Genomic DNA, 27,710 nt, shown 5'->3' with positions numbered 1-27,710 from the left:
AGTGTTATAAGTCTTCATTGATTTTTCTTCTTTCTGTTTTGATTTCTTGCTTTTAGCTTCGTTTTTCAAGTTGGTTAAAAATGTTGTTTGAAGTTGCCCTGCATATTAGTTGCTATGGAAATGTTCCAGAGAAATGGCAAATTAAATTAAGACCAAGAATAAAGAGTTAAACTCATCTCATAGGGCAGAGAGGAGATCCAAGATTTTCTTCTTACAGACAATAAAGTTTTGTTTAATATGTCTTTCTTAATGCAACTTATACTTCAGATTCACTTAAGAGCTGAGTTGTGGTCTCAGCTCACAATTTATTAGCTTTAGGCAAGTTATTTAATGCTGTTGAAGCTTAAGTGTTACGTATAAAATGGGCATAAAAATGCCTCAGCGGGGTGACTGGCCCAGACTAGATACTTGATGAATTTTATTTCTCTGTTTCTCCCTCTAAATCAGAAGCAGATAAAATGAACCTGTGTAGAGAAGATGGTAATACACTTTTAACAATTTTTTGAATGTCAGTTTTTAATATATTTCAATGACATCTTCAAAGCAATATAATTTAGCTTTTAATAGGGCTACTGCTGCATTTGTAGAACAGATCCGAAGATTCTTTATATTTTTAAAATATTACATTTAAAAATTTGAAAACTAAGACTTATTTAAAAGCCTTTAATGATTATTTTAATAGCTTTATTGAAGTATAATTTACACATTATAAAATTCACTTATTTTAAGTGTGTAACTTGATGAATTTTAGTAACTTTGCAGAACTGTGCTGTCATCACCACAGTCCAGTTTTAGAAATTTCCATCACCCTTAAAAGTTCCCTTGCCTTAAGGACTACTAATTCTCATCTGTAAGATGGCACAAGTTATAGTATTTAAAAGTACAAGCTTGGGAGTTAGGCTGGCCAAGTTTGAATCATAGTCCTGCCACTGACTAGTTTTGTGTCTTTGGGTACTTCTCTGTACTTTGGTTTCTTTATCATTAAAATGAAGATAATAACTGCATTACAGCATTGCTGTGAACGTTTATTTAATTAGATACTATATACAGAGCACTGAAAGTGCTGGCACCTACTTGGTACTTAACAAATATTGGTGGCTGGTAGTGGTTTATTTTGTGGTTTAGATTTATGGTACACATTTAAAAAGAGAAGCATCTGAAAACACCTAACGTAATGCCTGACCCACAGTTTATTTTCAGAAAACCAGGCTCTTTCATGCATCCTGTCCTTTCATGCATTTTGTCTGTAGTAGCTATGAGCACTATTCCTGGTATAAAAATGTGCATATTATTGGGGAAGTTAAATGATACTTTAAAATTTGGGCCTTCATCAGTGTGGATTGATTGCTGTTTAACTATCATGTGTATTCTGTATTTTCACTTAGGATCAGTAAAATTACTATTTGCCATTTATGTAGGGGAGTAGGCCTTACTTTAACTGATAGGAGAGTTAACCATTGCTCTCATCATTGAGCAGCAGCCCCTCATTGGGTTTTGTTAGATTTTAGTAAAGAGGACCATCATTCATGCTTTTCTGATTAGAAGGGTTCCAGTAGAATTACTCCTGTTGAGCTAGATTTGGGCACACCCCTTAACACATAATGATTTATCTGGAGGCCTTGAGCACATGTGCTTTGATTAGTAGAATTATTTAGGATTTTTTTTTTTTCCTGACAGAACTTTGCTGTGAAGAAGCTTAGAGGATTTGGATGTTGGTATTTGGTATCTTAGTAATTTTATTTCATATGTTTACTCTTGCCTGAAAGAATGTTTATTACATTCACTAAGCCATATGTCCTGTGTGGTTTAGATACGTTTTGTGGTTGAAGATGATGTAAACATCTGTCTCTGAGAAAGCTTGGAGAATGTTTAAAAAGATGACTTTGGAGAAAGATGTTTATTTTTTAATTTTTAAAAAGATTTTATTTATTTATTTGACAGAGAGCACAAGCAGGAGGAGTGGTAGACAGAGGGAGAGGGAGAAGCAGGGAGTCTGATGCCAGCTCAGTCCAAGGACCCTGGGATCATGATCAGAGCCAAAGGCAGGCACTTAACCAACTGAGCCACCCAGGGGCCCCTGGAGAAAGATATTTAAAGAATGAGGAAGTGCAAATTGTTTTAGATCTAATAACTACCAATGACATTTTGATGATCTTTAAAAAAAAATCTTTGCTTCATGATTTTGTAGTTCCTGAAATAGAATCATCAAAGAGTGAGTTATTATTCATAATCATCAAATTTCCCAAGCAAAGTCAAGCTTTTAAAATACTATTTTCCCTCCATCTCTTCATACCTATCTTTCTGATCAAAAGAATGCTTTTATTTTTAGTGAAGAACCTGGTGCTGATTCTGTATGTTTATTCTATCAAGTTTGTTTTAGTTGTCTCTAAGAACTATTTTACTAGGAAATGTAAGAGATTAGCAACTATATACCTTATTTTACTAGGTTAAGTGAGATGAAATGATATATAAAAGTAATAAACTGTGCTAGTTCTTTGAACCAGGTAAATTATAGAGAAGTTATAAAGGAACTTTTAATAAATTTTGAAAAGAATTCATAAGTTTTGATGATATGGATATCCAAATGTGTAAAATGGTCAGTTTAATAAGGAATAATGTTTTAGTCTTATAATAATTTATCTTAGAAATAGCCTGAACTGTGTTCCAAATGTACTCTAGTTTCTCTTGTTTTCATTTTTTCAAATTTATTTGCACTTACATAATTTGTGATTATATACATTTTATAAGTTGCCCCATTGTGTAACTGCTGTTAAGTTTGTTAGGTTAGCTTTCCAGACCTTTTTCTTACATCCATTTACACCCATTAATACCAAGACTAATATATAGGATTTTTCCCTCAAACACAAATGATACCATACATAGGTCAGCAAGTTTTGTTTTTGCTTCAATATGTCTTGGATCCCTTTTTATTTCTGATGCATGAATTTCTTTTTGATAATTCCATCTGTTTCCATAGTACAGGTGTACCCCTGTTTAGCTGTTCCCCTATTTTGGACAGAATATTTTCAATTTTTCTCAATTACAAAGATTTCTAGCCTTTTAAAAGAATCCTGTTATGAATACCTTGGTAAAGTAGATTATCTTTCTGTAATACGAATAGTCACTGTAACCTATTTCTTCCCAGTATTAGAATTTTTACATACCAGATTTTCTTAAAGTAGGCATGATGCTGGTGTAACAGCATTTAGGTGGTTCAGGGCCCAATAGTGAAAGAGAGAAATCACAGTGTTAGGTTCTCCTTCCAGTTTGGGCCTTGAAGGAGATCTCCGTGAACAATGATTCGTGAGAATGGTATGCAGTTTGAGGAGTATGAAAAACAATGAAGTGGGATCCTTCCTGCCTCTTTCAGTGCCCTCGTGTTACTCTTCTTATTATGACCAAGTACAGTAATAGAAAATAAAAGATCCTGTGTTATTTGGCCCTTGCTGATTCTTTCATCTCATACCTATTACTCTTGCTCTCTTCTTTGCTTTTCATTTCCCTGTTGCTTCTTTCTAGCTTCCCAATTGTACTATATTGTCTCTAGTCTCAGAGCCTGTGGTTATGCTTTTCCTTACCTAGAATTTGTGCATGCATATTATGCATTGTTCTTCCCATAACTTTTATTTACTCTTCGTCTTTAAGGTATTACCATAAATATCACTTCCTCAGGAAAGCAATGCCCCATACAACCTCACCCCAATTTGTTTAGATTATCTGTTATATGTACTTAATACATATAAGCCTTTTACCTTTACCTTAATACCATTTACTATGCCTCGGAATCACATACTTAGTTTGTGTCATTATTGTTTAGATAGGTAATGAAGGAAACAATGTAAGGTCCATGCAGACTTGGAATGACTTGCTTGTTCACTGTTTTTTATCCCCCAGTACTGGGTACGTAGTAAAGACCAATAAAACATTTTTTTTGCAAGTAATGGACTGTTTAATTGTTACTGGGAATGGAGAAAGGTTCCTAGGTATAATTTCTTTTTTTTTTTTTTTAAGATTTTATTTATTTGAGAGAGAGGGGGAGAGGGAGAGCATGCACACAATCAGGGGGGAGGGGCAGAAGGAGGAGGAAAAGCAGACTCCCCACTGAGCAGAGAGCCCCATGCAGGACTCAATCATCCCAGGAGCCCAGGATCATGGCATGAGCTGAAGGCAGACTCTTAACTGAGCCACTCAGGCATCCTGCTCTTTGGGTTTTAAAGATTAAGTGAAAAGAGGTATTTGAAAAAGCTTAATATTTGCTTTTGATAGGGACATAAGTAAATGTTAGGTATCTCATTTTGAAAAATTAAGCTAGAACCAGATGATCTTTAAGGTATCTTTTACCAATAAAATTTTATGATTCAATTTTAAGCAATTCTTTTTTAAGATTTTTATTTATTTATTTGCTAGAGGGAGAGCGAGCGAGAACACAAGCAGGGGAGCAACAGGCAGAGGGAGAAGCAGGCTCCCTACTGAGCAAGGAGCCCGATGTGGGGCTCCATCCCAGGACTCTGGGATCATGACCTGAGCTGAAGGCAGACACTTAACCCACTCAGCCACCCAGGTGTCCCTAAACAATTCTTGTTACAACAGAATAATTTGGAAAATTTGTTATGGCAGCACAGATCTGAGATCATGTAGGAGAGCCATAAGTTTTCAAGTCTGTAAAACTGATGTTGACTGTATTTTCTACCTGTTTTCCATATTGCAGTGTCTGACATGTGATAAATCTCAAATATTTACTTGTAATTTTAAGACTCATTGAGGAATAATATAGATTTGAAATTCTTAGAGTTAAGTACCTTAGAGATTTCTGAATAGATTTCCACAGGTCTGTGAACTCTCTGAAATTATACACAAAATTTTTAGTGTGCCTAAATTGTAGCGAGGAGCTATAGCTTTCACAGTGAACAAGACAGATGAGGTCTCAGCTCTTGTGTATCTATATAGAAGTTAGATATTAAGCAAACAGATAAAAATATAAGAAAGAAAATGCTACTTATAGATGATGGAAATGCTTTATAGAGAATTTAAATATAGTGATGGACCAGAGAGTGATTTAGAGTTTTAAGTGGTTAGCGAGGACTTACATTTTTGGTGGCATCTAGGTGATAAAGAGTGGCTTCCAACTCAAAGATTAGAGAGAATACCTCGTACTAACATACTAAGGTGGGAACAAGCTTCACTTGAGTAGCTGGGCAGTACCATGGTGGTGGGGATAAGTGTTGGATAATGAAGTTGAAGTAGAATTATAGGTCATATCATTTAGGGTTTTGTAAACCAGAATAAGAAATCCAGATTTTATTCTAAGTTTGATAGAAAGCTGTTTCAGGATTTTAGCTGAAGAATGATGAGAAAAGGAAACTCAAAAGAGAGATCTGATGATTCTACCATTTAGGAGTTTAAGAGATCAAAAACATAGCAAGTTAGAAAGGATGAAGGGAATGTGTTTCATTGACACTTTCAAGAAGCAGGGAGTTAGTAGTCATCTGTTTCATATCTTATTGAGAAGACAAATGAGATTAGAACAATGACCTGACCATTAGATTTGGCAATAAGTTTAGCAGAATTGCTGTGAGGTCAATAGCTGTTAGGACAGCTTTGTGACATTGGTTTTTGAATGAAGTCACAAGTAGTTCTTCCCTCTTTATATTTAATTTGTGAGTGGTGATATGGTTAAGAGTTTGGGTTTTGTGCCAGAATATCTGGGCTTAATATCTTAGCTCTATTTCTTTTTATCTTATGCAGCCTCTCTAAACCTCCATTTCCCAAATCTATAAAATGGGATAACAGTAATTATCTACCTTTTATAAGTACTCTGTGTAAGGCATTTAGCATAGTATGTGGCACACAGCTGTGTAAATAGTAAAAAATATAATGATGTGCAATAAAATATTTACATTTTGTGCCCTTTGGGGTTTGTATAATTTTTATAGTGTTTGAGAGAATAAAGTGCTGTGTTTTTTCTTTACTTTATGATTAACAATTTTTAAGTTGTCTCCAAGGCCATACTAATAAAAAGGAAGGGATCATTAAACTCTACTTCGCAGAGATTAACTCAAGATCAGATTCTTCGCAGGCATTAATATATATTGCTGTGTTAATCTATAGCCCAGTTAATGTGGGTGATACTTTATTGATTTAACCAGGTTCAGCAAGCAGTTTATGACTAATTCCTACTTCCTTTTCTGAGTATTATGTCTTCTAAAAATTTACCCCTTTTCTCTTTATTTTGGAGCATTCTTTAACCCCATACACAAATGTAGCATTTGAGTCTGCAGTTGAATAGAGTAATTAGATACTGTATTCTCTTTTTTACCATTCCAGATGAGAGTTTCAATTTATTAAGTAGTAATAATTTAATATAAACATACGTGTAGCTACTCATAATCTATTTGATTAAATCTATTTTATTAGAAGTTTTTTTTCTTTAAAACAGTATAGAAATCAAAATGTGAGCAATTTCTTTATTTACTCATTCTTGTTATTGCAGGGGCTGTTTTAACACACATGCAGATAACTTTAATTTTATGTCCTGAACTTGAAATTAACTTGGTAAAATCCATTTATCTTATAGCACACTTTGCAAAAACCCAAACAGAACTAAGATTACTCAGAAGGCAGATATTAGGACTGTGCTGTTTCACTGTTTCTCCAGCAATTCAGTCTGGCACATAGTAGTGCTTAGTAAATGTTTGTTGAATGAGTGGATACATTGTTAGCATACCTGATGGAAACTGCTCTCATCAATAATGGGCTTGCATTTAAGGTTGAGTTATTTCAATAAAACAAGAATTAAATGTAATGCTCAAAGAATAAGGTAATTAGATGATTTACTTTCCTAGTTAATTACAGCTTAAATAATTTTTTTCATCTTTGTAGGTAGTCTCCAGCATAATCAAATCTTAAAGAACCTTGTAATATTGTTACTTTATTGTTCTGTGCATCAGTTCTCATTTTTAGAAGCTACAGTTAAAGTAAGTGTAGTAGGTATTGTTTAAGACATGTGCTAGAAGTTTTAGGTTGAATTTTATATATAAAAAGAATTTCAGTTAGACACAGCTGATGAGTTTGCGATTTGGCTATTGTCCTCTGCCAAAAACAGAGGGTAGGCAATGAAATTTGATTACAATTTGAATTATTATAATTGTTCTGTCATTCATAAATTTGAGAATTTAAAAAAATCTTTTGAAGTAAATAATTTATGCATTTGTTCTAATATACAGCACACAATAGCAATAAATAATAGGCCATACCAGGGGCTTAAAGACAGCTAACTATCTGTAAATAAAATTCTTAATATCTAAGACCCTTAAAAACAAACTTTAAAAAAGCCCACAGACTCTTTGTTATCTCAGTACCCATACCCATTTTTTTAAAGATTTTATTTCTTTGAGAGAGAGACAGAGATAGCTAGAGAGAGCAAGAGCAGGGAGGAGAGGGAGAAGCAGGCTCCTCACCAAGCAGAGAGCCCAACTCGGGGCTTGATCCCAGGACCCTAAGATCATGACCTAAGCCGAAGGCAGATGCCCAACCAACCTAGCCACCCAGGTGCCCCACCCATACCCAATTTGATGATAAAGTATTTTAAGGTAGTTTTTACTTTAGGCCAATTTTTAAAAACTCTTTAAAAAACATGCATAGAAGTGTACATATCATCAGCGTAGAGCTTGATAAATTTTCACAGCTGAGCAGATTGATGCAACTGGTGTTCAAATCAAGAAATAATACTATTAACCGCCTTAAAAAGGCTAATTCTCCAATATAATCATAGACTTCAGTAAACTTCAGAGACTTAGATACTGGATCTAACTTTATTACTGACTTCAGTTGTTACCTTGGGCAAGTAATTTTCTTTCTGGGATCCACTCCCCATCTCTATAGTGAGGGGATGAGACTAGATGTTTTGTTATGGCTCTAATTCTATAAAAGTGCAAAACAATATACTATAGTGATATAAATGTGGTATAAAAGGTTGTATGTAGGTGGAGAGTGTGAATGCACAGTTTAATTGAAAAGGAAAACACACTAATTTCTCTCTCTCTCTTTTCTTTTCCCCCAGGTTATATTTCACACTATGTGCTGACTGTATCTACAGAAGATATTTAAAAAAAAAAAAACAAACTTTTTTCAAAGATTTTGATTCCAGTGGAATCTTTGCTTTAGATTATTTTGTGTGTGTGTGTTAGTGAATTGTAACTCCAGTAACAATGCCTGTACAAGCTCCACAATGGACGGATTTCCTCTCCTGCCCGATTTGCACTCAGACTTTCGATGAAACAATTCGAAAGCCCATCAGTTTGGGTTGTGGCCATACTGTCTGCAAGATGTGCCTGAATAAACTCCACCGCAAGGCTTGCCCATTTGACCAGACCACTATCAATACAGACATTGAGCTCCTCCCCGTGAACTCAGCATTGCTGCAGCTAGTGGGTGCTCAGGTAAGATGGGTGACTACTACTCTTTTTAATTTCTTGAGTGTATGTGTTTTCCTCCTAAGGGAAACTTGTTGAATTAAAATTGGGCAACATTGCCTTCTATCTAAATAGATAAAATTCTATTCAGTACTGTGCAAATCCTTTATTTCAGTGTGTTGGGAGATATATTGTGGTAGTGCAGTGTTCCTTGGTCATAGCACAGGAAGTCATTTAATCTGGTGGTCAGCCTTTCTCAACAATCTTAGCAGTTCAGATCACTAGAGAAACCTAAGAGGATAGAGGAAAATATTACTCATAAAACCATTGCATTTTACTTAATAGGAAAAGTGAAGCTACTTCAGACAGTTTTCCTTAGTAGACACGAACTGAAATGAAAGATGAAAACGGTGACAAGTACTATAGAGCATAGCCTTTGGAGACCATTTTTCTAGAGTAGGAGCAAATATCCCTAGGTGTCTAAATGTAAAAGTTAGTCTAGCAATTCTGATGGTAATGATCTAAAATTTAATGTCCATATTCTCAAATTTAGAGACTAGCAGTATCTTCAGAAGATTTCACAAAGCCAAGGGAGGTGGGTTTTTGAAAGCTAGATAGAATTTACTTAAGTAATTCTTTACTAAATTTGCATAGTGTGAGTCTGAAATGCCATATTCTCTACCGTAAATCATTTTTTTTAAAGATTTTATTTATTTATTTGACAGAGAGAGAGATAGCCAGCGAGAGAGGGAACACAAGCAGGGGGAGTGGGAGAGGAAGAAGCAGACTCCCCCCAGAGGAGCCTGATGTGGGGCTCAATCCCAGAACACTGGGATCACGCCCCGAGCTGAAGGCAGACGCAGTAACGACTGCGCCACCCAGGCACCCCCATTTTCTTTTTTTTTTTAATGGTTCTTTTCAGTTAATTGCATGAGAGAGTTACACTAGTCCAAATTAAAAGCAAACCCCAATAGTTACATTATATAAGTTGTGAGGTTTTTAAACTTGTGACAAGGGACAGAAGGGAAATTCTACTCATTGCAAGGAAATCCCCACTTAAGCTTCAGTGAGCCAAAAGCACTTAACACCCATGAACCTTCAGCTGGTAGTCCTTAGCCTGTCCAGTCTCTACGAGGAACTGGCATATGTTCTTGGTGCTGGTCACCCTGTAGCTGAATTACTTCTCCATATTCTGGATGCTCAGTTACAGTACCACTGCAGGCAAATTTCTTCTTAAACACCTTCACTAGTTTCTTTTTATTATAATCATCAGCGATCCCTTGGGCAGTAGTAAGGGTCTTCCTGCCGTTTCTCTGTTGAACTCTTACATGGATATAATCCTCAGTGCCAGCAGGAAGCAGATTATCACCTTCACTTGCGTCAGCAAAGGGTTCGAAAGAGTGGAGGTTCTGGAAAGCAGACCTGTGGAAGGTGGCGGCTGGAGAAGGCTGGTGGGTGGGGCGGGGGCCAAGTGTCGGGAAGTGAGTGGGTTCAAGGGGGAGGCTGCTGAGTCCTTGATGGTGGCTCATTGACTGGGGGCCATAAATCATTTTCTGAATAATATGCTAGAACTTTGGATCTGGCCACATTAATGTTCTCTAGATCAGTCTTGATATAAGCTGCTAAAATGTAGGAAAGGTTGATGTTACATATGTTGGAGATGAAGAGAGCAGTTCTAGAATAGCTTATTCAAAGGGAAAACTAATTTATAAACCTCTCTTGTGATGTCACCAACAGCACTACAAAATATTTGCCTAAAGGGAAAGTGCAGTAGATCCTTTTGCTTCTTGTACTTAATTTTTCATTTCATAATCATTTCTCTTTATTTTGAAAATCCCACTATTATGTTTTGGAAACATTTTAAAAGTAGACTTATTAAGGATAATAATTTTAGAAATATACTGTTTTAATAGCAAATAACCAAGGCTTGCTTTTTTTCGTAAAATTTTCTAAAGATGAACTAACTCTTTCTGCAAAATGAGTAAGATCTTGTTATATCTTAACTGAAACAACTAATGTTTATATTTGAGGAGGGGGCATTTTATTTTATTTTTTTAATTTAAATTTTAAGTAGTTAACATACAGTACAATATTGGTTTCTGGATTAGAATTCAGCGATTCATCAGTTGTTTACAGCACCCACTGCTCATAACAAGTGCCCTGCTTGCTATCCATCACCCATCTAGCCCACCCCCCATCCACATCCCTCCATCAGCCCTCAGTTTGTTCTTTATAGTTAAGTGTCTCTTATGACTTGTTTCTTCTTTCTTTTTTTTCTTTTCCCCCTTCCCATGTTTTCTTTCTTAAATTCCATATATGAGTGAGATCATATGGTATTTGTGTTTCTCTGACTGACTTATGTCACTTAGTATAATATATTCTAGCTCCATCCATGTCATTGCAAATGGCAAGATCTCATTCTTTTTGATGGCTGAGTAATATTCCTGTGTGTGTGTGTGTGTGTGTGTGTGTGTGTGTTTACACACATACACTGCATCTCTTTATCCATTCATCAGTCCACGGACATTCGGGTTCTCTCCATAGTTTGGCTGTTGTTGATAATACTGCTGTAAAACATTGGGGTGCATATGTCCCTTCAAATCTGTATTTTTGTATCCTTTGGGAAAATACCTAGTAGTGCAATTGCCGGATTGTAGGGTAGTTCTGTTTTTAACATTTTGAGGAACAAGGATAGGGCATTTTAATATATAATAGCCACTATTTTAACTCTAAAATTTCCATTAAAAAGCTGTTAGAGTTCATAAGTGAATTAAGCAAAGTTGCAGGATACAAAGTCAACACATTAGTTCCGTTTTTGTACACTAGCAATGAACAATCCAAAAGCAAATTAAGAAAACAAATCCAGGGGCGCCTGGGTGGCACAGCGGTTAAGCGTCTGCTTTCGGCTCAGGGCGTGATCCCGGCGTTCTGGGATCGAGCCCCACATCAGGCTCCTCCGCTAGGAGCCTGCTTCTTCCTCTCCCACTCCCCCTGCTTGTGTTCCCTCACTCACTGGCTGTCTCTATCTCTGTCGAATAAATAAATAAAATCTAAAAAAAAGAAAAAGAAAAAAAAAAGAAAACAAATCCACTTACAGTAGCATCAAAAAAATATTTAGGAATAAATTTAGCGAAGGAGGCAAAAGACTTGTGCACTGAAAACTACAAAACACCGCTGAAAGAAATTTAAAGAAGACATAAGTAAATAGAAAGACATTGTGTGTTCATGGATTGGCAGACTTAATATTCTTTTTTTTTTTTTTAAAGATTTTATTTATTTATTCGACAGAGATAGAGACAGCCAGCGAGAGAGGGAACACAAGCAGGGGAGAGGAAGAAGCAGGCTCATAGCAGAGGAGCCTGATGTGGGGCTCGATCCCATGACGCCGGGATCACGCCCTGAGCCGAAGGCAGACGCTTAACCGCTGTGCCACCCAGGCGCCCCCAGACTTAATATTCTTAAGATCATAGTACTACCCAAAGCAATCTACAAATTCAATGCAAACTCTATCAAAGTCCCAATGGTGGTTTTTCTTTTTGTAGAAACAACAACAAAAAAACCCATCCTAAAATTCATATGGTATCAGAAGGGACCACAAATAGCCGAAACAATCTTGAAAAAGGACAGAGTTGGGGGAATCACACTCCACATTTTGAAACTGCAAAGCTATAGTGATGAAAACAGTGTGCTACTGGTATAAAGACAGACATTTAGATCAACGGGATAAAACAGAGCCCAGAAATATAAACCCACATATATGAAATTATTTTTGACAGTGTTGTCAAGACCATTCAGTGAGGAAAGGACAGTTTTTCCAACAAATGATGCTGGGAAAATTGGATACGCAAACGCAAAAGAATGAGTTTAGACCCCTACCTCACACCATAGACAAAAACTAACTCGAGATGAACCAAAGGCTAAGTGTAAAAGCTAAAACTACAGAACTCTTAAAAGAAAATACAGGTATAAATCTTTATAACCTTGGAGTAGGCAGTGGTTTTTGTTTTTGTTTTTTTTAGATATGACATGAAAAGCACAAGGATAAACAGATCAATTGAACTAAATCAAGATTTAAAACTTTGTGCTTCAAAGGACACCATCAGGGAGTGAAAGAACATCTCACAGAATGGGAGAAAATAATTGTAACTCGTATCTGAAAGAAAGTTGTGTCTAGGATATGTAAAAGACTTTTAGAACTCAATAATAAAAAGGACATAATTTTTAAATGGGAAAAGATCTGAATAGACACCTCACCAAAGAAGATATACAGATGGCAAATGAGTAAATGAAAAATTGCTCAACATCATTTGTCATTAACAAATTGCAAATTAAAACAACAAAGATTCTGCTGCACACCAGTTAGAATAGCTAAAATCCAAAACACTGACAATACCAAATGCTGGTGAGGATGTGGAGCAATAGAACTCATTTATTGCTGATGAGGATAAAAGAAGTATAGCCACTTTGGAAATTACTGTATGATTCTATGATTCTGTTAATGTGAAATGTCCAAAACAGGCAACTCACTCCATAGAGACAGAGAGTAGATAAGTGTTTTCCTGTGGTTGGTGGGGAGTTGGGAGGAAATATGGGAGGGGAGACTTAAAAGAGTATGGTCTTCTTTGGAGGGATGATGAAAATGTTCTAAAACTGTGGTTATGGTTGTACAACTATGAATGTACTAAAAACCATTGAATAGTATATCTTAAATTGGTCGCTTATATGGTATACAAATTATATTTTAGTAAAGCTATTTTAAAACCAAAATAATGCATTAAATTTTATGTATTTTATAGAAAAGGCCTTTGGAAGAATTCAATAAATTTAGTGGGAGTTTTGATGTTACCACAGTTAGAGTAGCAGTGCATAAAGTATACTCGATAAAACATTTAATAATGAGTACTCATACATACTTTTTCTTTTGACCTCAAGGTCCCTGAGCAGCAGCCCATTACCTTGTGTAGTGGAGTTGAAGATACAAAGCATTATGAGGAAGCCAAGAAATGTGTCGAAGAATTAGCATTGTACCTGAAACCACTCAGCAGTGCTAGAGGTAAATTGGATGCAACTATCCATACTAAACATGCTTATTAAAGATGTTTTTATTATCATAAAAATTGTGGGCCATAGGGGCATCTGGGTGGTGCAGTCAGTTAAGCGTCCAACTCTTGATTTCATTTCAGGTCATGATATCAGGGTCATGAGATTGAGCCCCATGTCAGGCTTCATGCTCAGAGTTTACTTGAGTTTCTCTCTCCCTCTGTCCCTCCCCCTCCTCTCTAAAATAAATCTGTTTTGTTTTTATTTATTTTATTTTTTAGAAGATTTTATTTATTTATTAGCGCGACAGAGATAGTGAGAGAAAGAGCACAAGTGGGGAGGAGAGGGAGAAGTAGGCTCCCCACTGAGCAAGGAGCCTGACGTGGCACTCAGTCCCAGGACTCCAGGATCATGATCTGAGCCAAAGGCAGACCCTTAACTGACTGAGCCACCCAGGCGCCCCATAAGTAAATATATTTTTTTTAAAAATTGTGGGCTATAAGTGAATGCTAATGAAATTCACTTATTTATTATAAATCAAACCCACAAACACTAATATCATTACAAACCACATCAAATAGGTGAATTTAGAGTTTATGTGATGTTGGAAACATTTGAATGAGTTGCAAAAGTAAGCGTGAATATACTAATGGTTTCAGAAGGGCTGTCCATCATGTGACAGCTCTGGATTGTCTGCATTCTATTCAGTTTTATATGGTGTGCCATAGGGAATGAATTAAAACTGGAAGTTGATCTTACTGCCTTGCCATTATAGCTTATTATTTCATTAGGAAGGTAAAATTAACCATTATGAAATAGTATGCCAGAACTGTTATGACCTCAAGATTTGAGTCTTAAACTAATTATTGTTTTCTGGCTTTTTCTCCCTTTTCCTCCATGGTTATGATGAATAATGATATATTTAATGTTGTAATGAGTGTTATATTTAAATGAGATAACAGCTTTTGTATACTTTTAAAATGAAAACTAGGCTTTATATAATTTTATCTATTATTTAAACATTCTAGCAGAACTGGGAACTGTTCACATATGCATAAGTCAGTCAGGCCTTCAGAGGAAGTTTTTCTGGACTCTTAAAATTGCATCGTAAACGTAGAAATAACTTTCTACTTTCTTTTAAAGGAGTGGGTCTGAATAGCACTACTCAGAGTGTTCTGAGTCGCCCAATGCAGAGGAAGCTGGTGACTCTGGTCCACTGCCAGCTAGTGGAAGAAGAAGGCAGGATTCGTGCTATGAGAGCAGCTCGATCTTTAGGTGAACGAACAGTTACAGAACTCATTCTTCAGCACCAGAATCCTCAGCAACTCTCCTCTAATCTTTGGGCAGCAGTCAGGGCTAGGGGTTGCCAGTTCCTTGGACCAGGTATGTGATCAAAGTTTGATATTTACTATACCTGTAATTCTGAAAGTATGGTGTTAAGAACTATAAGTGTGATGTATAAAGCCTAGTTCTTTGTAATATTCTGTTGTTACCAAGAAATATCGCACTTGACAATCATGGCTTGGGTATTTCCATATCATTTTAGAGCGTGTAAAACTTTTCTAGATGTCAAAAGTTTTCAATTTGATAGAAGTTTTTCTTGAATGTATTAATTTTTCATCTGTTTTCTTAAATAAAATATGCAGAGTGGAATATAAAATTGCCCCAAAGTGGTTCGAAAGTATAACTGTGAATATGTGTTACTGTGTTGTGTTGGCCATCAAGTGGTACCTGCAGAAATTATTAAATATTGCCCTTCTAATAAATAAATTTACCATATCTTTGTAAATGATAAATTTCGGTTTTGCCTAACTTTTCCTAGCAATGCAGGAGGAAGCCCTAAAGCTGGTTCTCCTGGCCTTGGAAGATGGTTCTGCTTTGTCAAGGAAAGTATTGGTTCTCTTTGTGGTGCAAAGGTTGGAGCCGCGGTTTCCTCAGGCCTCTAAAACTAGCATTGGGCATGTTGTCCAGCTCCTTTATAGAGCTTCCTGCTTCAAGGTATGAACTAATTCTAGATTTCAGCTTGAAAGGAAACATTGTCTTTTCCCCAAACTTAAGTAGTAAAACTTTGAGTTTAATAAAGTTGCCCCTCAGAAAATTTCAATAATTATTTTTCTTTTCAAAAATGTAAAATAAATAAATAAATAAAAGAATGTAGGTGGTGTCCTATTAAAGTTAAATCTTGTTATATTAAATTTTGTGTATTAGATATTGAACAACATAGATCAAACTGAGGTTTATAGATTTTTATATTTGAAGAGGCTGATAAGCTGTGTCATCTTTCCACCAAGACTATATGCAGAATTGGTCTGAACAGAGAATAATTGAAGCAAGAAGTTTCATTTTTGCTCTTTGCTCCTGCTGTAATTCCACATATACAGTACTGGATTCCATTTGTCAAATGAAACTGGATTTCATTTTCAGTATATATAGTAATGCTGGACATACTGTTTTGTATCCCAAATTGAATCAGCACTACTTCAAATATCTGTGCTATGTATCATTTATCATTCATCCTGTTTTCCTGACTTCTTAATGTCAAGGCTTCTTGCTTCCGACACACACACATAACTAGTACTTCATGGACCAGGGAGGCATGCCTCTAAAAAATTTTTTAATTCATACAGAATGTAAGGATATCCATTCCTGGGTCACCATGTCCCCTCATCTGACATTCAAAACTAAAAAATCCTATAGTCTACTATAGTTTATTTTCTCATTTCCTGAGAAAGATAGAATAGTTTGCAGAATCAACAGGAAAGCATACCAATTTATTTATATATTTTTTAAGATTTTATTTATTTATTTGACAGAGAGTGCACAAGGGGAGTGGCAGGCAGAGAGAGAGGGAGAAGCAGGCTCCCCACTGAGCAGAGAGGCCCACCTGGGGTTCGATCACAGGACCTGAGCTGAAGACAGATGCTTAACCAGGTGCCCCAAAAGCATACCAATTTAATTTTAAAAAAATTTTAAAGCTCTAACTAAATGCCCACATTATTATGTTTCTTTCTAGAGTCAGATTATATATATACTGAAAATGAGGTGTGCACTCCAGGTCTGTACCCAATCCTGTCCTTGGCCTTAGGTGCCTCTGTAGCTGTCAGAAACTCTAGCCAGAATAACTCCCAGCTAGTTGAGATTGTCCCCCAAATAACTCACATTTGTTGTAATGATTATAATAACATGATTGTACAGTGTAATCTGGAATACACTTCAGAATGTCTGTCTGCTTCCAAAGTTCTTTGTTCTCTAATAACAGCACCGGACAGACACAATATTGCAAGCTTAAAAAATAAAAGGAAAGAAAAAGGAAGTCCATCCTTCCCCCATGAAGAATAAGGGGTCCCAAAACCCCAGAATACCCACAGTGAACCTCTTTTAATCCTAATTAAAAGCATTAATAGGGGTGCCTGGGTAGCGCAGTCGTTGAGCGTCTGCCTTCGGCTCAGGGCGTGATCCCGGCGTTCCGGGATCGAGTCCCACATCGGGCTCCTCCGCTGGGAGCCTGCTTCTTCCTCTCCCACTCCCCTGCTGTGTTCCCTCTCTCGCTGGCTGTCTCTGTCACATAAATAAATAAAATCTTTTAAAAATAAAATAAAATAAAAGCATTAATAGTAATTAAAAAGAGACTGGAAATGTGTAAAAATCCAATTATTTTTCATTTGGGTGATGATTATTTACCTTTATTTCATTGTCTACCTGCTTCTCCTGTTGGTAATATGTATAACAATCTCCATCATGAAAAGACTTGTCTTCTCTCATCACAATAGGTCCATACCCTAAGTTTTTTTCACTATGGCAGAGTTTCTGTTAAGTACCTACCAATACCTATTTCATTTTCTTTGTGAAACTCACGTTGGTAGGCAGTTTCCATTCTTCCTTGTAGCTGTGTGTGTCCATAGAGCTGTATTCTAGCTGCATCCTTCTAGCATCTCTTTTATTTATTTCCATTTGAAAAACCTTTTCAGGGGCGCTTGGGTGGCTCAGTCCTTAAGTGTCTGCCTTTGGCTCAGGTCATGGTAAATAAAATCTTTAAAGAAAAATCTTTTCAGACCGGGATAATTCTAATCCTTCTTAGTACAGTATAGTTCCAGGACTTACTTTAGACATTGCATCTCTTAGAAATCTTCGACTGTTTTTAGTTAAAAGACAGTTTTGAGAACCAAGACAGGGACCCCTAGTATATCATATAGAAAACATTCTACATTTTAATAAGGTTTAGCCTATATTGAGAGGATGTTTCTGTACATCCACATACGCATTTGGTATTTTGACTTGCCTTTAAACAGTGGCAAAATATACTTTGTTTTTGTGGCTCTGGTTCTTGAGTTTTTAAATCTACTTGTTCTTTTATGGACTTACCTAACAAAATTTAAGTTAGACCTTCTTATAATAAGAATGAAATACATTTGGGGTGCCTGGTGGCTCAGTTGGTTAAGCTACTGCCTTTGGCTCAGTCCCGCATTGGGCTCCCTGCTTAGCAGGGAGTCTGCTTCTCCCTCTGACCCTTCCCCCTTCCTGTTCTCTCTCTTAAATAAATAAATAAAATCTTAAAAAAAAGAGAAAAGAATGGAATACATTTAAAAATATAATCAAGATGACCTAGAAGTTTTAACTAACCTGTGCTGTAGTTTTCTTTGGTGAAAGAAAAAAATAGGAACTTTCTACTACAGGAATTTGAGTCATTATGGGAATAAAAGGTTATTAACAAGGTGTAAAATATATTCTGAAATGTGTTAGGATACAGGGGATCCTGGACTAGAATTAATTATTTACTTTGGGGATACCTGGGTGGCTCAGTTGGTTAAGTTTCTGCCTTTGGCTCAAGTTGTGATCCCAGGGTCCTGGGATCGATCCCTGCGTTGGGCTTTCTGCTTAGTGGAGAGCCTTCTTTTTTTTCCCTCTCCTTCTGCCCCCCCCCCCCCCCCCTATGCGCTCATACGCTGTATTTCAAATAAATAAAATCTTTTTAAAAAATTATTTGACTCTGATTTCTTGAGCCTTTGGCTTAAATCCAGCTTGATTCAAAATGTAGCAATATAGCAAAAATAACTGTAGTACCTACCTCAACAAGTTTAGAGAATTAAATAAGTTAATATGTCAGTATGATGGATAATAAGTTAACACACTGACTAGCACATACTTAGGGCTCAGTAAGGGTTAATCATTTTAATTACTGAAAGATATTATCCTTATTATTTTACACTTTGTGATGGTGGCTCAGCCTGCAAAACTCCATGGAAAGTTAAGCTAAGCTCAGATTAATCATCTTTAGAATCATACCAGCTTCTGTATGAAGCTCTTTCAGTTAGGTGTATCAGCCAGCTCAATGCCAGACAAGCCCAAGTTTAATAATTCACAGTTATGAAGAAGAAACATACATTTTCCCCCAGAATAATTACATATTTTCTTCACTTTTTAAAAGTCATTGCTTTATGTGTGTGTGTGTGTGTGTGTGTATGTATATATAAAGAAGTAGGCTCCATATCCAATGTGGGGCTTGAACTCATGTCTTGAGACCAAGAGTCACATGCCGTACTGGCTGAGCCAGACAGGTCCCTTGAGTATTTTCTTCTTTTCAAAAATGCATATATACAGGGGCGCCTGGGTGACTCAGTTGTTAAGCGTCTGTCTTCGGCTCAGGGTGTGATCCCAGAGTCCTGGAATCGAGCCCCACGTCAGGCTCCTCCGCTGGGAGCCAGCTTCTTCCTCTCCCACTCCCCCTGCTTATGTTCACTCTCTTGCTGGCTGTCTCTCTCTGTCAAATAAATAAATAAAATCTTTTTTAAAAAATGCATATATACACATACACAATTTAAGCTCTCTATATGTGTTAAGATCTATCCAATCTTGGGATTTTGCCCCAGCATATATTCATTCTTTCGTGAGACCTATTCACAAGATTTTGACATCTTTAAAGGGAGAAATGTTTTATAGGCAAAAGAGTGTGTTCCATTTTAATCTCGTTATTGTTGTTTAAAGAAATGTGTTATATTAAAAATTCTCTGTTCTCTATATGTGCTCATATAAAGTATAAACTCAGTTTTGTTTCTTACCTGACTCATGAGATTATGTGTGTCTTACTAGGTCACCAAACGTGATGAGGATTCTTCTTTGATGCAGCTAAAAGAAGAATTTAGAACCTATGAAGCTCTGCGGCGAGAACATGACTCCCAGATAGTGCAAATTGCTATGGAAGCAGGCTTACGAATTGCACCAGACCAATGGTCCTCTTTGCTTTATGGAGACCAGTCTCACAAGTCTCATATGCAGTCAATTATTGACAAGGTAGACCCTTTTTTGTTCCTTAGTTCTTGGACTGATCTTGGAGTTTTGGTAATTCATAACTTAGTAATTTATTTAACAAATGTATGTTTAAGTCAATACTGTATGTCAGGCTCTTATAAATTGCATTATCTGTAGCTGAGTATCATAGCTTGTCAGGTAGTAATACCAGTTTGTTTATATAAGGGTTTTTTAAATTTAATGTATAATTGAAATCATTCATGAAAGATTTGATTAGTGTTACAGTCGTTTATCCAGGACATTCTGGCATTCTTTTGAGAGTCTTCCATCTCTATTATTGTTGCCTCTCTCCCTTGTTTTGTTCCCTGAGTTTTAATCATTGTATTAGTTAAACCTATTTTCTAAATGCCTTTATTGTCTTCCTATAACAGCCGTTCAGTGGTCTGGAGAATGTATACATTGAAGTTTATGATTCTCAGCCATAGCAATTTCATGTAATAAGTTACCAATCATTCTAGGTTTGATCAAATTTTTTATAAACTTATTTCTACTCTATCTCTTCTTTGTTAGGATAAAAAGTTCACTAGAGTACACATGGTCAGGCTCCATTGTTTGTTGTTGGCTCTAAGTGCTGTATTTAATTCTATTAAAACTAGAGTAATCCTGTAATTGTCTTTGTTGTAATTCAACATGAAATAGATGAAAGTATAAAAAAAAGTCTTAAAGCACCATGTAAATATATATGTTATAATAGCATTAACTTTTACTATTTTACCTTAAATACTTATAACCAGAGAGATGATTATACTTTAGAGTCCACTCCCATTTAATTTAAAGAAATAAGATCAAGATGTAAGGGTAGATCAATATAATACTGTTTAGCACTTACTGAGAGTTTACTGGTGCCTGGTCATTGTAAATAATACATTTAATCTGTTCAATAACCCTGTATTGTCCCAGGGAGATAGATTAAGTACATTCCTCCACAATCACATTGGTAATCAGTGACAGGGCTGGATTTGAAGTTGGGTATACTGACTCTAGAATCCATGTTCTTAACCACCAAATCTTTCCAGACTATTCTCACTTTTTGTTATTCCCAAGATAGGATTATTTGAATGAGTAGTGTATTGATGTCAAAGGACAGTTGGGAAATGTAACTGCTTATTACATAATTTACAGTATAATGTATATTACTTGTTTTGTGCTATAAATCTTTTCTAGATACCTTTGCCCAAACTTTACCTGCAACTCCTAAGTCTGAAATTATGCAACTGAATGATTATAATGTATTGAAACTTTAGTAATGGTCTGTTAAAGGAGTAACTTTCTACCTCTGAAGAGAAACTTGGCTTGCTTTTGTAAAGATTCTGCAAGGAGGTTGACCTTTTTGTGTGGACTAGACTATATAATTTATCCTGTTAACAGTATCCTCACATCATGAGTTTAATATCCAGAGACCCTTAAAACAGACTGGTAAACTTTGCAGTGTATGTGGCATTTTATTATCTAGAGCAGTATAACTTTCTGTGGTCATGAAAATGTTCTATGTATGCACTGTCTAATATGGTGATCACTAGCCACCCACAGCTGTTAGCACCCAGAATGTGACTGTGCAACTGAAGAGCTACATTTTTATTTTATTTAGTTAATTTTAACCTAAAGAGCCACATATTGCTAATGGCTACTGTGTTGGACCTTACAGAGAATTTATTAAAAGTGATGTGAAAAAGCAATAATCATGCTAAATTAATGGACAAACATGAATTATCAGTTCACAAAGAAGAAATATATTTAATTGATAGAATTCAGCTCCAATAATAATTAAATGCACATTTAAAACTGACATTACAAATATTGCCTATTAAATTAGCAAAGGAGACATATTGCCATACATTGCTTATGGTTTATAAAATACATTATGAATCTTTTCAGAAACAATTTGTCAGTGAATAGAAACAAAATAGTCATGTCCTTTGATCTGATTTACTATTCCCAGGAACTTATTTTAAGGAAATAATCCAAACTTTCAAAAAGGTTATGAGTTCAAAAGTGTTAATAGCCACATTATTTATAAAGTAGAAAATAAGCAGATGGTTAAAGAAGTTTATCTATCTCTCTGCTGAGAACATGGTTATATGGCCTTTAAAGTTAGTTATTTCAAGACAGATACTCTCTTCAGCTGATAAATAACAGTTTCTTTAAAAAAAATTCAGTGAAATATTTTTATTAAGTATCAGTGGGTATTGTCATTATATTAAACACTTTGAAATATTTCGTAATAAAAATGGTTAGCAATAGAAAAGTGCTTTTGTTATAATATTAATGATAACCCAGACCGTAAGTTTGAAAATGATTATACATGTAAAAAAAGCATGCAAAGATGAAAAAATTGAATAAAGGCATGTTAGCATTCTAATGGTAATTTTTCATGTTTTTTAAAATGTATGCTTTTTTTAAAAAGAATTGCCTTTTAAAGAGTGACCTTTTAGGGGAGAAAAATTCTCATCTATATTAATAAACTGCATAGAGAGCTAAATGTTTCTAAGTAAGAACCTTTAGTTACCATAACCTAATCATTTCCCCCCTATTAAAGGTCCTCTATGTAGGGCCTCTTAGGGGAGTTAATGTAAGAAAGCATGTCATTAAGTAAGCTTTAGGAAAATACACAACCCGATAGCTTCCGAGAATCCCAAACCATTTTAAGATTCTTTCTGAGCTGGAATGGACTTTATTGAAATTATTCAGTTCGTATAGCGGATGAACTTCAGATTGAGTCTGTAAAGGTTATACCTGGTGTCATGATTTTAGGTCTCTAACAGAACTCAAACTCACTTTGAGTTCAGTTTCATTATTCTTGGTATTATATAGCATTATCTCTAGACTCCAAATTTCAATTATTTGGAAGCACTCCAAGAGCCAAACTAATGTAGTGCTCTAAGAACATAAGATGGAAAGAGTATACTTCCAAACTGAGGAATTGAGAAAGGTCTCACATTTGAGGAATGTGCCATCAGAAGGAAGAGAGTTTACAATCTGCCAAGCTATGAATGCAGGGAAGTACAGGATTTGCTCAGGCACCAATAATCCAGTCTGGCCAAAGCCTGGAATGTGTGGGAGGATAAAATTAAATGTAATAAATTGCAAAAATGATTGCAATATTGTAAATAATCTTTACTTTAAAAGGATTAGGTGGTTTTTGAAAGTTAATATTTATCTTTTTTAAGTTGCAGACCCCAGCCTCTTTTGCACAAAGTGTTCAGGAACTAACAATTGCTCTCCAGCGAACTGGAGATCCAGCAAATTTGAACCGACTAAGACCCCATTTGGAGCTATTGGCAAACATTGACCCTAGTCCAGGTAAATAAACCCAAGGGAAATTAATGGACTGTCTTATGTGTGCCTCAGTGCTACTCAGTGATTCTTTTAATTATCTTTTGTTACATTCCTTGAGAATTTCCCAGAGTAGTTACTCCAGACCTTTTACACAGTATTTAAGCTTCTGGCCCCAGCCTTGTCCATCTATCTCTTTATTGCTTCAACCAATATTTATTTAAAACCTTTTTACTAGGGGCGCCTGGGTGGCACAGTCGTTAGGCGTCTGCGTTTGGCTCCGGGTGTGATCCTGGTGTTCTGGGATCGAGCCCCGCATCGGCCTCCTCCACTGGGAGCCTGCTTCTTTCTCTCCCACTCCCCCTGCCTATGTTCCCTCTCTCGCTGGCTGTCTCTCTCTCTGTCAAATAAATAAATAAAATCTTTAAAAAATAAAATAAAATAAAACCTTTTTACTGTACTGCTCACTTTACCAGGGAAATAGATTCCTCTGGGATCCTTTGTGTTCTCTTTCTCACATCACCGAATTGTGCTGTATTTACTGTTCTCATCTGTTTTGACGAAACACAAGTTCTTTAATTTTTTCTATAGCCTATGTCCTTAGTTGCATTTTCTTGGTCCCATTTTTTTTCCTTCTCTGTGATGATAATGTCTCATTCATCAAGTATCCACTCTTGCATATCTTTACGTTGCCAACCCTTTTTTGCTCCTTCCCCTTGACCAGAAAATCACCCAACCTTCATTTTTCACATCTAAGGTATTTTAGATTGTGTCCTGTTGCTGTCCCTGTGTTTTATTCCTGCTCCTGAGCTAAAATTCTCCTAACATTCACAAGTAATTTCCTTGTTTTGAATTCCAGAGGCAGCTTCTCAGTCCTCAGATTACTTGATTTCTCTTTAGCATTTGATAATGTTGTCAACTAATTCCTCATTATAGAAACTCTCCTCATACCTTATCTTTCTGTACTCTCATAGTTTCCTTCTGTCTTGTCTAAATGCTGCTTCTGTCTTATTTTGACCACTCTTCCCTCTCTGCCCACTAAGGAGTAGGCCAGTTGTGTTCTTGGAATTTTGTTTTCTTTGCATTCTGTTGATTATGGTCATTCATTCCCAGCACTGGGTATTACTCTCTGCAGAAAATATACTCCCAAATATCTCTATCATTGTTATCTCTTCATCACTCCAGACTTCCTATCCCAAATGCTTTCTGAAATTCCTCATCATCTCCTCTGTGTTCTTCAAAGCAAATTCTTCTTCACTTGATAGCAGCTCTTCTTCCTGTGCTCTCTGTTAAAGGACCTCATTGTCTGAGGTATCTACCCTTAAAACCTGAGTCTTTTGTCTTAGCTCATATCTTTTCCTTTTACTTGCTCTACATACCATTTCAGACAACAGGATCTGTCTGTTCTTTCACAATATCCCTCTATCCCATGCTGGTTAATACTGCATTGGTGAGGGCCTTATTCTTTTTCCTGAGACTGGATGCCTTCCATTTTCCTCTACTCTTAATTTTTTCAGTCCAGTCCACTTCCTGCTGCAAATAAATCACATCTCTGATTTTATTTCTGTGCTCATAACCTTTCAGTGACACCGCATTACTTATTGAATAAGGTTTGGAACTCTTGGCATTTGGGGCCCTCTAATTTTTATTTTTTTTATCAATCTACCTTTATAGAATTTACTGTAAATGGGATGCCTGGGTGGCTCAGTCAGTTAAGCATCTGCGTTCAGCTCAAGTTGTGATCTTAGAGTCCTGGGATCAAGCCTGCTTTGGGCTCCCTGCTCAGCGGGGAGCCTGCTTCTCCTTCTCCCTCTGCTGCTCCCCCTGCTTGTGCTCTCTCTCTGCCTTTCTCTCTCTCTCAAATAAACACAATCTCTTTTTTTAATTACTTAATTAAATTACTTAAACAAGGTCGGATATATTCCTAGAACATAGTCATTTTTCTTTTTTCACTGTTGTGCTTTGCTCATTCTGAGCAATTAAAAGAGCACTTCCACAAGTTCACCACCCCATCAGTCACCAACCTATTTATCTGTATCTGTGCCAATATATTCTGTCCTTGTGTAACAGTGGATAAACTGTACCTCTGAGCTAAGGCCTGTCTCCCTTCTCATGTTCCTAATATCATCTTGTCAAGTATCCTGTATTTCTTATATCATCAGGTTTCCTTCTCTACTGGAGTATTTCTGTCAACATACAAACATCCTATTACTCCTGTCAATATAACCTACTTGGACAGCATTTGCCATCTACCTATTACTCTGTTTTTCTCCTTTTAAAAAAAAAACAAAAACCAAAACATGCTCTTGAACTCACTCCAGTCAGGCATTTATCTCTGCTGTTCAACCAAAACTGTTTTGTCAGGGTCACAGGTTACTTCCATGTAGTTAATTCCAGACATCAGTTCTTGGTTCTCATTTTATTTGACCTGTTTGCAGCATTTAATGTTGTTCACTTTCTGATCCTCTTAACACTTTCTTCATTTGGCTTCCAGGCCACCACATTTTCTAGTTTCCTTCTCATTTTTTTGGAACCTCCTCTGAACCTCCTTTGCTAATTTCTCATCTCCATAGCCTCTCACTTTTTGATTGCTCTGAGAGTTTAATAAATGTATCCCTTTTCTAATACACATTCCCTAGATAATATCATCTAGTCTCATACCTTTAAATATTTATATCACTCACAAATTTACTATATTTCATCAGTTCTGACGCCCACATTTCTTTCAATCTTAACATTTCTGAAATTGGGATGCATCTATGTAAGTAATGACATGTAATTTAATCAACAATCTTATTTTGGTGGCACATGAAATAATGGTGTGTGTTGCAATTGATTTAGAAGTCTGTGAAACATGTAGTAAGTATATCTAGCCCAAACCTTCTTCCTGAATTCTTTTGTATATCCGCCTGCCTGCTCAACATCCAGCAGGCCTACTTGAATATGTAGTAAGAATTCCAAACTTAGGGGCACCTGGGTGGCTCAGATGGTTAAGTGTTTGGCTTCGGCTCAGGTCATGATCTCCAGGTCCTGGACTCGAGCCCCACGTTGGGCTCCCAGCTCAGCGGGGAGTCTGCTTCTCCTTCTCCCTCTGCCTCTACCCCTGCTTGTCCTCTCTCTGCCTCTCTCTCTCTCTCTCTCAAATGAATAAATTAAAAGAATCTTAAAAAAAAACAAAAAGGATTTCAAACTTAATCTGTCCAACAGTGAGTTCCAAGCACCACCCTCACTCCACCTCCCATTCCTTTTAGTGGCAACTTCATTACCTCAGTCTAAGCACCTTGGAGACTTCTTCAGCTCTTTTCACATTTTGTACATTTGATCCACCAGCATACCCTGTAGGCCCTTCCCTTTAAAATCCATCTATAGAATCCCTCTGCTTGTCACCTTCACTGCTACCATCTTCATCTCTCTTCAGGGATTACAGAATAGCCTCCAATTGTTCGTCTGGTTTTAGCATAGGAGCTAGAGTGATCCTGTTACCCGTCTGTTCAAAAATTCTCCAGAACTGGTTGAGCTCTGTGTTGGCTCCACACTCAGCACGGAGTCGGCTTCAGATTCTACCCCTCTCCCTGCTCGCATACACATGTGCACTCTGACTTGCCTGCTCTCTAAAAATTAATAAATAAAATCTTAAAAAATCTCCAGGGGCGCCTGGGTGGCTCAGTTGGTTGAGCATCTGCCTTTGGGTCAGGTCATAATCCCCAGGTTCTGGGGTTGGGCCCCACGTCCAGCTCCCTGCTTGGTGGGGAGTCTGCTTCTCCCTCTCCCTCTGCCCGCTGCTCCTGCTGCTTGTATGTGTGCATGCGCTCGCTCTCTCTCTCTCTCTCTCTCTGTCAAATAAATAAATAAATATCTTTTAAAAAAAATCTCCAGTGCTTTCCATTGTTCAGTAAAATCAAAAATCTTTCCCGTGACTTACCAAGCCTCACATTATCTGGGATTCTTTACCTCTTTCTAAGCTTATCTCCCATTCTTTTCCACCTAATTCATTTCTTTCCAGTTTCACCTCTGTGGAACGTGCCAGGCATACTTTCACATCAGGGCCTTTCCACTTATTCTTTTCCTAGAGCATTTTTGTCCTAATATATCCACAAGGCACACTCATCCCCTTTTTTCAGGTCTTTAATCAGATATAACCTCCTCAAGGAGACATTCTCAGGCCACCCAGTCTAAAATTTTATACATACCCTTTGCTCCATTGATTCAAGTCCTCATTATCTAAATTGTTTATATTTCGATTATCTTATTTATCGTCTGTCTCCTCTCCTTGGATATAGTGGTTTTTTGTCTTGATCACTTTTGCTTCCCTAGCAACTAGAGCAATACCTGGGACTCAGTAGGTGTTCCAGACAATACTTTTTTGTATGACTGTTCTTGTCACCTTCTCTGTATCTTCATTTTTTCCCAAGTGAAACTCCATGTGTCCTTCAAAGCCTCATTCACAGCCATTGCCTAGAAGTCTTTCAGAATGTCTCCAACAGGAAGTCATCTCTATATTTGTGTTCTCACTTCTTTTTATATTTTCTCTTAGAGAACATTTCATATTTGTGGTGAACTTTTCCTTTATAAAATCTCAGCACTGGCACTGGACAAATATTAAATGAAGAGGATATATAGCAGAGTTGCTTTATATAGTGACTCTTCTATTAAAACTTTTTTTTTAAGATTTTATTTATT

At 36.5% G+C, this 27,710-nt stretch overlaps 1 protein-coding gene and 1 pseudogene across 7 annotated transcripts in view; one reads left to right on the top strand and one right to left on the bottom strand.

Annotated features, from left to right (window-relative positions):
* Positions 1–27,710, top strand: part of RC3H1 (ring finger and CCCH-type domains 1) — an 83,339-nt gene that overhangs the window by 24,906 nt on the left and 30,723 nt on the right. For all 7 annotated transcript variants that reach the window (XM_040636232.1, XM_040636231.1, XM_040636230.1 and 4 more), the window contains 6 exons: positions 8,060–8,438; positions 13,344–13,464; positions 14,595–14,834; positions 15,274–15,449; positions 19,539–19,739; positions 22,925–23,057. In XM_040636232.1, the coding sequence (XP_040492166.1) occupies positions 8,208–8,438; positions 13,344–13,464; positions 14,595–14,834; positions 15,274–15,449; positions 19,539–19,739; positions 22,925–23,057 (1,102 nt within the window). In that variant the 5' untranslated portion in view covers positions 8,060–8,207. The remainder of the gene's footprint in view (positions 1–8,059; positions 8,439–13,343; positions 13,465–14,594; positions 14,835–15,273; positions 15,450–19,538; positions 19,740–22,924; positions 23,058–27,710) is intronic.
* On the bottom strand, positions 9,399–10,701 carry LOC103668879 (annotated as a pseudogene).

Source organism: Ursus maritimus, unplaced genomic scaffold, assembly GCF_017311325.1.
Source record: "Ursus maritimus isolate PB19 unplaced genomic scaffold, ASM1731132v1 scaffold_2, whole genome shotgun sequence".
Lineage (NCBI taxonomy): Eukaryota > Metazoa > Chordata > Mammalia > Carnivora > Ursidae > Ursus > Ursus maritimus.
This window is presented reverse-complemented; position numbering and strand designations above follow the sequence as displayed.